Raw genomic sequence first — 12,808 nt, 5'->3', positions numbered from 1 at the left:
CCCAATAGGCTGTTAGGTGGATTAATTGTGCTCGGCCAGCAAGCACACATTAGCCATTGTTCCTGTTGAGCTGCCTGCTTTTCTTCATTTTGGAGGATAAAGCTCTTTAATTCTTATATAACATTTTCCCTGCAATCAAGGAAATCTTTGCGCAATGTGAGAGAACTGCAGTGACACTATATAAACTTAACTGCTACATTATAGTAAGTCATTGGCTTCAAGTGAAATCCATCCCTGGTTATTGTTTTAATGAGTTGGAGGCAATCCAGATTTGCCTGTGATAGGCCAGTCCTGAGCCCATCAGACTGATGATATAAGTAGTGGTGCAATGGCACTGACTGACATGGCGACAGTATTGCTGCTTTCAGACATGCACTGAAACCAGACATTTCCCTGACATTTTCTGAAGGGGCTGTATGTGAGAAAACAAATGTCTTTAGTCAATTGCTTTGGACTTTTACCACTGCGTTTCCTGCCAGTCCCCTGGTAACATGTCCAGAAGCTGTCCAAACACGACTCAAACAAGAATATAATTAGAAAATGTCTGTCTGAACCTAGCATGATCCAACGCTGCTTTCATCATTTGTGGAAGCCAAGCTTTTATTGCATACAGGAAGGAAACATGATGAATTAAGTGTAGTATAGTTGCTATACATGGTTCAGATGAATCTCTTGCCAAGAAACTCAGGCTAGGTGCTACAATGGTATGTCCCACATACACAATTTCCGCTGAAGAACGTAATAAATACATGTTCCCTTGCCGTTGGTCAAACTGGTGCCTTTATAATTAATATACATTCATTAAATTGAATTACAGCTTTAATGGATCTTGATGAATTTGGGGGATCGGGACTAGCTTACAATTAAGTGTATTTGCAAACATGATATTAGTAAATGAGAGACCAGATTAAACATAGCTGTGCTTTATTCATACACCGACCCGAGCTATGTGTCTTGCTCACAGTTTCGCTTCATAAATAGATCAGTCTGATGCTTTTTCTGTCAGTGGCATCTCTTCGTGTAACTGCTCTTTACTCACAGCAGCTTCCGCTTAATGACCTAGCTTCAAATGACAAGAGTCAAATCACTTGCCTGAAGATGAAGTCATACAGTACAAACTGCAATAGGACTCATGTCCTGTGTGGCCGATGTACCAACCATGTATTGCATTTCTGTTTAGAGGTGTCCCAATTCAGGGGCTGCCTCCTATAAGGCACTTTCTCCACAGCCCATGAAGGAGAGGGCCTTTCGAGACCATGAAGGCTGAACTGAAATTTCAGTCTTGTCTACGAAAGATTCACGTGATCCACGTCACCTTCTTGTTCCGCCCTTAGAGCAACAGAGCTTCAGTCGGACATGACAAACTGCCAAACTTGACACATAAATTGAATGTTTCACCCTCAAACGTCTTGTGGCATACCGCCGCCTTTTTCTCTTTGACAATCAGTTAGTTATTCAGCTTCCGAAGAAGACTGACTTATTTAATGCTGCGGCGTTTGCCTAAATAATTTTGCTCATTTAGTATACATACTGTAGAATGATGTCATTAGACAAGATTGAAGTCATGCATGGACGGCTAGAATAACCTTGGATTGTAGTTTGTTGGAATAGTTAACACATATTAATATTTCCAGTAGCTGCTGTGGTTGATAGCATGAGTGATGGTAAGAATCATTGGGCAAATCTACAGTAGATTGAACACTGTCTCACTCTCCCTCAGAGTTACTCGAGAATAATGAACTCTAAATTAAATAGTTTTGTGGAATAAGAAAACATGTTTAATTCCTGTTTGAGTTCATCAGCTGCTTTTATTCTATTGAATCAAAAGCAAACACTTTTTAACCAAAAAGGACCTGGTAGGCCACAGCTCTATTCTCCATTTAAAACAACTAAAGGTTTTATTTCTGATACTCAAAGAGACTCTTTACAATCCTATATTCAAGGGAAGGAGGCCTCAGAGGACTTGAGATACGTATAAATTCACTGTCTGACTCTGACATGCCTCATCGTAGGATATGAGTTAAGATGGGGCTACTTAAATGTCAAAAAGAAGAGACTCAAATCACTCATTGTGACTTGTATGGCCCCCAGTGATTTCTAAGCTAACATACAGTATATTGAGGACGGGTGTTACAATTGAAAAAAAAAGAGTTGGTCTATTGCAGTTCTGTCATCCTATATCGCAATAAATGTGTATCCATGAACATCTGTCTCAGAGAGCCTGGGGAGTGCAAGTGAGTCAGCATGATGTAAACAGAGCATGAGGGGGTTGGAGTAAATGCTTGACCACTCTTTGGCAATTCATATTTTCAAGCAGTGGAAAAAATGATATGAAATGTGGTAAAAGCATTGGCTTCATAAGCCAGTTTTTACACTGGCTTTGACTCATTTCACATCAAGCAGCCATAAAGTTCTGACTGAAAGCTATAACACGGACCATGTCTATTGACCACATCTGTTACATTTGTAGGAAGCAAAACAAACGACCATTACTGTGACAAAGGCAGCAAACTCAGGTTTCTTGGCCTAAGAAACTTTCCCTCACTTCATGATCACATAAGATGACAGATGGAGAACTGAAATAACAGACGCAGTCAAATGGACACTAGTATCTTTAGCACTTTGGCACACACAGTTGCAGTGGATGTGTTTGCTAGATAGCTGCACCAAAGACTGTGCTGTCATAAAACGTCTGGACAAAGAAAAGAAAATTAAATTCTGAATTCATTCAGGCATAACACACCTTTTTCTTATTACCTTTAAATTTCTGGAAAATGTCCTGCTCATTTGTTACTTAATTCATGTGGAGATGAGAATGTTTGAAAAACAGTTACTATAATGTTTCTTGTTGATATTCAAATCACATGTGAGTACAATGCTATTCGTTTTTCTTTACTATATAAACTCAAATGCTACCAAACCAATTTCATTAGTATGTGTCTTTTCATTGATTTTTCTGTAGTTTGATATCATAATCTGTATAAAGATGGATGATGCATGGAGCCGCACTATTGAGGTCCAGTGATACACACGTTTGACCATCAGTCTCAACTGCTAGTCATGACATTTGACTCCATTTTTATAGCAACAACTAACTAAAACCAAACTTATCGGAAAAGTAAACATTCGAACAACACAGGGAAACCATCTTTGAGAAAGTTGTAGACTGCTGGGTGTCCAATCCACGAACATAGAGGAGGCGGGGTTAATGACCTATACTGCCAGCCACCAAACCGCAACCGACATGCTTTGGCTTAAGCCGTCTAGCCATCATGTCATCCATCTTTATATACAGTCTATGTTTAATACTTTTGTCATGCTACTCACATGCTATCACTGCCATATAACTTTATAATTAGCTACACTGTGTTGCCTACAATGAGCAGAAGTTTCGAAGGACACACTAAAAAAAACGAACAGGATGTAGTGCAATACAATAGTAATTAGGGGAACGTGGAAGTGTGTAAGGCTTTAGGTGACAGAATGCCAGTGGTCATGTGACTGAGGCCCATCAAAGCTATAATTTCCACTGTCCCAGCAGTGATTAGAGTCTGATAACACAAATAACAGAAAAGACCATGACTAAAAATTAGAGGCTTCAGTAGTCTGTGCCAGGAATGAATGAGTCACCGTTTCACAGGAGGATGATAAAATAGCTGACCTCCCCTATTCAGTTTGGACGAAGTAGAGGGACTACACTTGGACAGAATATCTTTATTAATCGTGGAATAAAACATAGATAAATAGATATATTTGCTGCAAGGAGATCACTTTAAATATTGTTTTCTTTACGTCACACACTGAAAAAAAAGAAAAAAGAAGAACAAATCACTACAATGTTAAGACGTATAAGCTCTCCCACTCGAGAAGCTGTAACTATCAAATTATGGGCGTTTTTGATTTAAGGAAATTACTTAATGACTCATTTGATGATCAAACTAGTTGCCAATTTACAAAACAAAAAGGCTTCTTCATGACAATTCATCTGCATATCAATTACATCTGTCATTGTGACCCTTCACTGCTTGAAAACCCCATCACCCACCCCCTTTTTCTGTCTCCTTTATCTCTTCTCTTTACTCCCCAGGGTGCAGTCCGGAGCCTTAAGATCTTATGTGGATCCATTCATCTCCATTTTACCGTCACACTGGAGCTCGAAGAATAGAGGGGAGGAGATAATGGGCATGGGGTAGTTTCACTGAGTCAGCAAGTGGGTGGAGGTGAGTGGAAGATTTAATGTGAAGGGGGTGAGGGTGTACAGGTCTGTACGAAGTCTGCCAAGTCTTGCAGTGTCTCACCCCCTCCTGAGTCCTACACACTGACAGAAGGAAACAAACTAGCTCGGGTTTCAGCTCTGGAAGTGGCCTGAATGTCAAGCGAGCAGCAAGAGATGAGGTTGAGGGGGGGGGGGGGGGGGGGGGGTGTTGGCAGGCACTGAGGAAATCTCAGTCTAATACCAGATTTTATTTAAATGCTCAGAATAAAACTCTTCACGAGGAGATCTGCCCTGATGCCTCACTGCCGTGTATGCATGGCTAAAAATCCATGCAAACAAGATAGACCACGACGTTGTGACTGAGGTTTTGTGTCTGTGGCCCCCCTGGCAAAGTACTTAATGACAAGAACAAAAAGGAGTGACATTTAAAAGGCCTCTGCGGACGATACCACTCTCCGTTTACAATTACATCATGTGCATACAATTCAAAAGACGAGAGAATTTGTCCCTGGTGGGGATATTCACGTAGGCCCAGGAAGGGACCACTCATGCGCCAATTCTGCTGGTTTAACTCACCTTAAGCAGCTGCTCTTTGAGAAGGGTCTCAGCCTTGTCCATGTTGCCTCATTAATAGTTTGTGTAGCAGAAAGATTCACTTTTACATCCTACATCTGATGAGAGTTAGGGAACTCCTGTGTGACACTGGGTGTGAAACAAAGTTTACATCCTGTTCCCAAATCATACACAAGAGAAGTGACACTTTCAAGGTGTGTCATAGGTGTAGCAGTCACATTGTTTGACACAAAGCTAGATTTAATGTCGATTTTCAATCTGATCTGCTCTGTTTGTGAGTGTGTGTGTGGCACAAGCACCTGTCTGTTTGATTTCCTCTCACGATAAAGGTTTGGTTTGGTTAGTAGCACCTAGAACTGCTGCTTACAGGGCCAGTTCTAGCACTGACATTCAAGCCCAAAAAGGAAATACTTCTGAGGTCTTGTGGTCTTCCCTTCTTCAGGCTTCCTTCGAAACATTTGAGCCTGATTTAGAATGGTTAAATTCAGTGTGTAATGCCTCTAAAGTCAATTACAAAATACTCATTTAAAAGTTTTCCCCTTTTTTTTTTACTTCTGTTCCGCACAGAGACAGTCATGCGTTTCACCACATTCAACTTCCTTCTTCCTGGTAGCGTTTGTGCATAAAAGACTCATGTGGACGGAATTTGGGGTCCTTTCTGTGCATGCTAGTGTTATTGGTAATGCTTGCTCAAAAAGAAAACAAATTGCACCACCTCTGTTTGTGCCATGTTGGTAATGATGGGACAGTGATGATCATAATTTTCATGCAAACATCCCCAGAGTCTCTCTTTAGGAAAACAGTGAAGACTGTTATTAGTGCTGTGATGTTGCACCAAAGGCATTCGACTTTTTGCAGTGCATCTACTGAGTGTGGCGGGCTACGCATGGTGACTCACAGGGCCTAAACAATAAAGGTCCACCACACTCATTTCTGCTTATGCCTTTGTTTATGTGAATGTCAGCGCTCTTTTCGAGTCATCTCTCGACCCACATTCATCCACTCAAATGGGCTATTCTTGATCAATGTAGTTTGATTCAGTTAAGCTCAGACTCAACATCAATAAAATTTCCATTCCATGCCATTATACAGTTATGGGGATGAATATCACAGCGTTTGTCCTGCTTCACATCAGCAATGAGAGGTTGAGAAACATCTGCTCATCTGTGGTTTCACTCAATTCACTTTTCACTCCTCAATTGTGAGGATTTGCTGTTTATTTGTGTTTTATAGAATCAACTATTAACGACATTTTCTGTGTTCTGGACTTTTAATTGAAAAAAACATGCATTTGAGACATGGACTTATATTTATTTTATAAACTGCTCAATCAAGAAATTAACCTGCTGATACATTTTTTAATAAAATCATTTTTTGTTGTAGCCCTAGTTATATTAACTTGTAGCCTTAATCACAACCCACAACATCCTAATCTTGCACTGCATGTAAGTGAGGGTGCTGCCACAGTGCTGATAAGATTTTATGTTTAGGACAACAAAAAGTAAACAGTGTGCACTCTGCAGTAGCAACAGCCACCTGTAGAGTTACAGCTCAGCAGCACTGTAGACGGAACTAAGATTAAAGCAACAAGTGTCTGGATTCCATTCAACCCGCAAAAGGGGGAAAAAGCCAGCATCTGGTTGTAATACATTATTCTCTGCACAAGCTCTGGCTCTGTTTTTAAAAAAAAACTGCACACAACGTTTTCCAGACTGGAGGACGTACACATGAAAGGCTGTAAAGTGCCTCAAGGCTAGATTCGCTTTGCATGACTACCTGGGCTGCAGCGTTTCTCGGTCAAGCATTGCAGCAGTAAAGTAAAACTACACTGACAACACTGGGAAAATGCAAAGAATGTGGGGCATTGGTGGTTTTGTCTGTGAACTCTGGACCAGGTAAATTACTGGAGAATTAATTGAAGAGCCTCCCCCTCCTTCTTCATTTTCTTAGAAAGGAAAACACATCCCTCACTCAATTATCTCCCCTTTGCTGCTTGGTAGAAGAGAAACAACTCTAACTTAAGACAGCAGGTTTATCAAAGAAATACAAGTGCTTTACACTGAAAGAATTGTGATCAGGTGCTGTGCAGGATCATTGATGTTCAATAATCCCTATAGGATATCCATTAAACTGAACAAGCCATGTGAAAAAATTTTGCTTGCTGTATAAGGGGTGCAAAATGAGTTAAAGTAAATAAAATGTCTCCCCTCCCTCAGGTTCAAATGGAAACTCCACGGAGTAACTCCCACACGTCGCATAGACTCCTGCACACTTGCACTGACACACAACTACACACATACTATTCAGTCGATCTGAAGTGAATACTGCAACAACAAGCCAGTGCCTCCATTCACCTGTTTGTCAGAACACAGACAGCAGAATGATTTCCCAGCAGATCATTTCCACGACAAAATAACAACACGAAACACTGAAACAAAACCCTGACAGGAGAAATTCCAAACCACCCCAACTGCTCATTATCAAGTCGTAAAAATAGTTTGACACACTCCTGTAATCTTCACCGTCACCATGCTGCAGTTTACAGTTTGTGAAGGTAGGGGGGGGGGGGGGGGGAGACCATTGATACAGCAGGGTGGTTTGATAAGAGCTAATACAAAGATCCGATAAATGAAGATTTTCCGAAGTCAATGTAAGATGGGTTTGGAAAAAAAAAGAAATGACATCATAGCACAGGAATGAAGTGCAGTAAGATCATTCGGCTCCTGCTTTGTCTTCTAGTGCTGCTCACAAACAGGGGTATGCTCTGGTTGTCTGATGAATAAAATCAGACATTAATGAGGTGGTGACCCGGATTTGTAAGCAATTATTCATTTGGCTTTCTATCTTTGATTAAAGAATTTAACATGGAGATTTAATTGATAGTTAGTTAGTAGCAGTTGATAAGGTCAGTGACATCACTATTTGTATTTGTCTGAAGTTCAGTGAATTATGGAACTTAAGTCTTGAGTCAGTTAGTCTAATTTGCTGTCATGGGGAACTGAACATATGAAATATAATATTTTTATTTTTGCTGTCTTATCATTCTTCAATGACTTCTGACCTTCTACAATGTTAATGTTGCACAATTGAAAATGTGTAACATGCTGCTATATATTTGTATTTTATTTCGAATGAGTATAAACATGACCAAATGACCATGTAAATACTGATAATTGTGATCATTTTGGTCACTAAACACGTGATACCAAAGGTTCACACCATGAAATATCCAATTGCTCTGATGGTAATGTTTATAAGGTTGTACTGAACTTCAGACGTAACATAATATATTCATTAATCAGTTAACTTTCCAGCACAGATTTGAAATTAAAAAACAACGATGTGGTGCAAGTAAACTCAACGTTAGGGCTGGGAAATATGGAAACACATGTTTTCAAGTCGATAACGATAATTATTGAGATATCCTTCACATTATCCTTTGATGACACGCTAAAGCTATACAGCTAAAATATTTTACTAATCTGCGGTAGGACATCAAAGCCAATTAGGTATCATATCTTCTTACCTTCTTGTTTAGGTCGAGATCAATGTATTGATATGTACTGAAGTCGTTATAACTGTATGGATGAAAATATCATGACGACAATTCATTATCGTTTCATCTCTTAGCCCTACTCATTACCCACCTCCTCTGGTGGCAGTGAGGACACAACCTGTGAGATGCACCAGCTTGTTACACGTCTATCAGACGCTTACTGACGACAAGTGTCACAAAAACATGAACACACAACCTCGGCAGCACGGCTTGAGGGGGTGTGTGTTTTGTGTGCAGTGCGTGGTTTAAAATGGATGTGGAGCGAGCTGCGTGTGTTTCTGGACGCCACTTCTTGCTAACAACACCATGTTACACCGATATTTGGTGGTGGATTTCAACACACACACATTAGAAAACACACGCGCACGCACGCACGCACTCTCTGGCTATCACCGCTACAAAGTAGCCCCCTGTCGGCTAACATGACCGCGGGCTGAACATCCACACAGCGGCGCAGAGCGAACCGTCGTTTTAGCGGCGAATGAAAATTAAAAAAAATGGAGCCGCTGCGTCCCCCACACAAGCCCGTTAGCTTCATCCATGTCCGCACACACGCACGGCTTGAGTGCCGGACTCACCCATAGCTCTGACCCCCAGCTCATGGTTTCAATGCGGCGTCCTCGGGATAATCCACAGCTCGTGAACTAGGTGTTTTCAGTTCCCACGCACGCACAGCCGCGCACGCAGACCTAATTTGTGCCTGTGCGGTGTCAGTCAGCGGGAGAGAGGAAACACAAGCCCCGCTGCTTCTTCTTCTTCTTCTTCAGCTTCCTCAGCTCACGGCTAATTTAGTTTCTTCAGAGTCTCATCCTGTCTGATACAAGATGGCCAAGAGCTGCGGCATAATCTCAACACGGGGGGAGTCTCTATATGCTGCTCTGCTCTGCGCGGGCACCCGCCTCAAACCCAGTGACAGCTGCTAGTGCGCGCGCACAGGCTGGATAAAGAAAGGTTGATGGTGGTGGTGGTGGTGGCGATGGTGGTGGGTCCCTGCAGGGTTGTGCTGTTATGTCTTAACTAATGCTCTCTCTCTGTCTCGCAGTGTGGCACCAGGAGCTCCGGGCAGTGGTGGGTAGGTCTCAAAGGTCACACCCATGGCAGATGTTTCATTGAGCAGCCCCCAGAGGGTCCACATACACACTACTTGCTCTTTTCTTCCTCATCTCTCTCTCTCTCTCTCTCTCTCTCTCTCTCTCTCTCTCTCTCTCTCTCTTTCTCTCTCTCTCTAATAATGACAATAACAATAATTATAACTTAAGCAATTGGTTGGAATACAGAAGGAGGTACATAAATCGTAACGGTAATAAAAGCCCAAAATAGCCTAGGAACCTTCCCAAAAAAGTACATTTTAGATAATATTTAAAAGAACACACGTGTCAGACTTATGTATTATTTTGAAAGTCGTCATTTTAATTCATTCCAGAGCCCTGGAGCCCTGGTGGCAAACCCTCTCTCTACGTGTATTTGAGAATATTACCCTGAAATGTTTCCTCTCTCTCTCTGTGTCTTTCTAACCATGCAGGCAACAGCACCCTAGATTCAATTTGCACTTGCCCCCCCCCCCCCCCCCCCCCCACACACACACACACAGACACACAAGCCTCCACTAACCACACAGGATGTTGCGATGGGAGGTGCAGCGTTTAGAAACATTGATGCACCAAGAATCTTAACAGATCTGTTCAGTCTATGGTTCAGCTAAGATGGTGATGAAACTGTTTCTTTCAGCTTATTGGCTGAACCTCTTTATGTAAAAGTAAATATGGGCAACCCATCATTTCCAGAATTAATAAATTGTAACTATTCAGTGCACTGATATATTAAAAAAAGTTTTTAAAAAAATCTTTGCCTTCTTATATCGCTCCATCTCTTCCCTGTTGTATTTTCAAACAGCTCTTTGTTATTACCTCAGCCAAGGAGCTAGTGTTTTTACCGATATCTGTTTGTTTGATGGTTTATTTATTAGCAGGATTAGGCACAAACTACTGAACTGATTTCCACAAAAACCTGTTTGAAAGATGAGGCCTGGGCTTGGTGGAAAAACTCATAAAATTGTTTGATGTGGATTAAGGTGCAGACCCAGAATTTTATTTTCAGTTCTTCAACTATATTTTATATGATAAATAAAGTATTGGTTGTACAATCGCTGATTTAAAAAAATATTTCTGTTGTAAATACTAGACAATCATGTGGCCTTAGCTGAGGTATGCACTCTCCTGAGTGCCCTTCTCTTAGATTCCTTTGTAGATTCCTCAGATGCTGCAAATATTCAGAGCGCTGCATATATATCATTTATACCATAAAGGTGACATTTTGGCCTGTCGCAGTGGGAATATAACATGTTTATGAAAATAAGTCAATGCTACAGCGTCTGATGCCATGGCTCAAACAGCATTGAGTCTTTATGTTATTGGTGACACCAGCTGTGAAAAAAAGCCTTTAAAGTCAGTTACCTCCATGTACTGTGTTTTTATTCCTCAACACGTGATCCAGACATGAGACATACACCTCAGTTGTAATCATCATGGCCACCATCTTTACTGGGGTGGGTTATGGCCAGTTCTCTGGCCAGTATTACTACAACAACACCATCTAGTGGTTAGATGTGTTCAAAACAGAAAAACACCACGGGGAGCATTGTACATGCAAGATAAATAATTGAAGAAATAAAGGCTTTTTGATGAATAAAGACAGAACACAACTAAATAATAAACAACTACACAACTTAAGGTGAATATTACACCAACTTAAAGCTAAGTAAGTTGATCTTTTGAAATTACTCACTACCTGAATCAGCTCACCTCATCGGGTGAGACATAAAAACCTGAGAGGAAGTGTTCCTTCCCCTTTAGTGGCCTGTTGACAGTTGGAAGATGTACAGCTACTTCATGGTTTTTGCTTCCAAAACTGTACGGCATTAGATCTGACCTACGATAATAACATGTTTCTGCACATACCCGCTAATTTACAAGAAATCATGTTGAATTCATATTCCCGCTTACCACTTCCCAAAGGGGACTATATACTCGTTTTATACCTACATTGTTTGAGGAAGCCACTTGTTTCCATGCAGTCAAACTGCAAAATGTATTTGCTACAACACTTCACTTGGCACAGACTGTTTTCTATAAGCAAGTAATAACTTTTGGGTTACAGAGCCATTTTTCATGGAAAACATTTTAACACGTGATGATGGGAAAGAAAACATGCGTAAATAATTAAATGAATGTTGGCAGGATTCCATTTAGCTGCTAATGTATATACATGTGCAGAGCACGTGCAACCAAAGAAGTCATAAGTGTGGTTGGCAATAATGTTGATTATCATCCTAATGAAGACATGTTTATATGTACAGTACATGTTGCAACTGTATTTGTATTTATAATTGGAGATTAAGATTTTAGTGAAAACTTAAAAATACATATATTTTGCCATCTTCTATCTGTTGATTACTTAAACTGTAGACATATTACAGCCCACAAGTATTATTGAAATAAAACGTCAATAAGAAACAAATATTTCACTAAATGGATTTTTCTGCTGTCTTAGCGTCAGCCCGGTTATTTGGGAGTCATTGGTATAATAGACCAACTTGTTTTATCTACATTTCTTGGTTTGTGCTGTCATATAGAAACATCAGGTCATTTGATATAACACATTTTCTACCAGCAGGGGGTGCTCAAGGATCGTCCGCGCTGTCAACGTCAGACACCAGGTGTGGTAACACAAAACCACAAACTACTGAAATTGAGTATTTTGAGATGTTGAGAAGAAAGAGGAAACAGCTCCTACGAGAGCAGGAGGATCAGTGACTTGGGTCACATGAGATACTTTCATCATATCAACAGCTTTTACCAGTCGTGGCTCTTCCTCTGATTCAACACACCCTCAGGTTAGCTTCTGTAATCCTCCAATTGCACAGATCTCATAAAACAACTCCAAAGTAAAGGTTTCTGATACAATGAACATTTGTGAATCCTCATGTGACACATGTCCTATCACAACAAGCCATGTTCATGAATAACCTGTTTCTGTTGATCACTTCTCACAAGGTTGAGGACAGTTGAGGTGGTTGGGGCATCTAATCAGGATTTCTCTAGTACACCTTCTGCTGGAGGTTTGCATGCAACGCCAAACCAGGAGGAGACCCAGTTGTGGACAGAGAACCTGTTGGAGGGAGAGGATCTGGCCTGGGGACACCTCAGATCCTTCTAGGCCGGCCACCTTATCCCAGATGAGCGGATGACCATGGATGGATGGATCGCCTTTCTCAAGGATTATCAGGAGTTTCCTGTGTGGGCACTGAAGGCTGCTGAGTTTTCCATACAGCTGTTGGGTTTTTACACTCTTTTTGGTGATTAGAACCTGGATGTGACACCCAACCACAACAGCTGGATCTTTCCCCTATCAGAAGTTTCTTTCCACATTGAAAATGACAGCTTCCCAGCAAGCAGTGCACGCTC

At 41.0% G+C, this 12,808-nt stretch overlaps 1 protein-coding gene across 2 annotated transcripts in view; it reads right to left on the bottom strand.

Annotated features, from left to right (window-relative positions):
• LOC128424462 (formin-binding protein 1) overlaps nucleotides 1-9,423 on the bottom strand; it is a 59,952-nt gene extending 50,529 nt beyond the window's left edge. Inside the window, exon 1 of one of the 2 annotated variants that reach the window (XM_053410654.1) lies at nucleotides 8,924-9,423. In XM_053410654.1, coding sequence (XP_053266629.1) covers nucleotides 8,924-8,947 — 24 coding nt within the window. In that variant the 5' untranslated portion in view covers nucleotides 8,948-9,423. Of the gene's footprint in view, nucleotides 1-4,792; nucleotides 4,946-8,923 lie in introns of those variants that run through there. The other variant, XM_053410651.1, reaches the window with a different exon arrangement.
• Between the last annotated feature and the right edge of the window lie 3,385 nt (nucleotides 9,424-12,808).

This window comes from Pleuronectes platessa, chromosome 19 (genome assembly GCF_947347685.1).
Source record: "Pleuronectes platessa chromosome 19, fPlePla1.1, whole genome shotgun sequence".
In the NCBI taxonomy this organism is placed as follows: Eukaryota; Metazoa; Chordata; class Actinopteri; order Pleuronectiformes; family Pleuronectidae; genus Pleuronectes; species Pleuronectes platessa.
The sequence above is the reverse complement of the archived record's forward strand: the minus strand, read 5'-3'. Positions and strand labels throughout refer to the sequence as shown.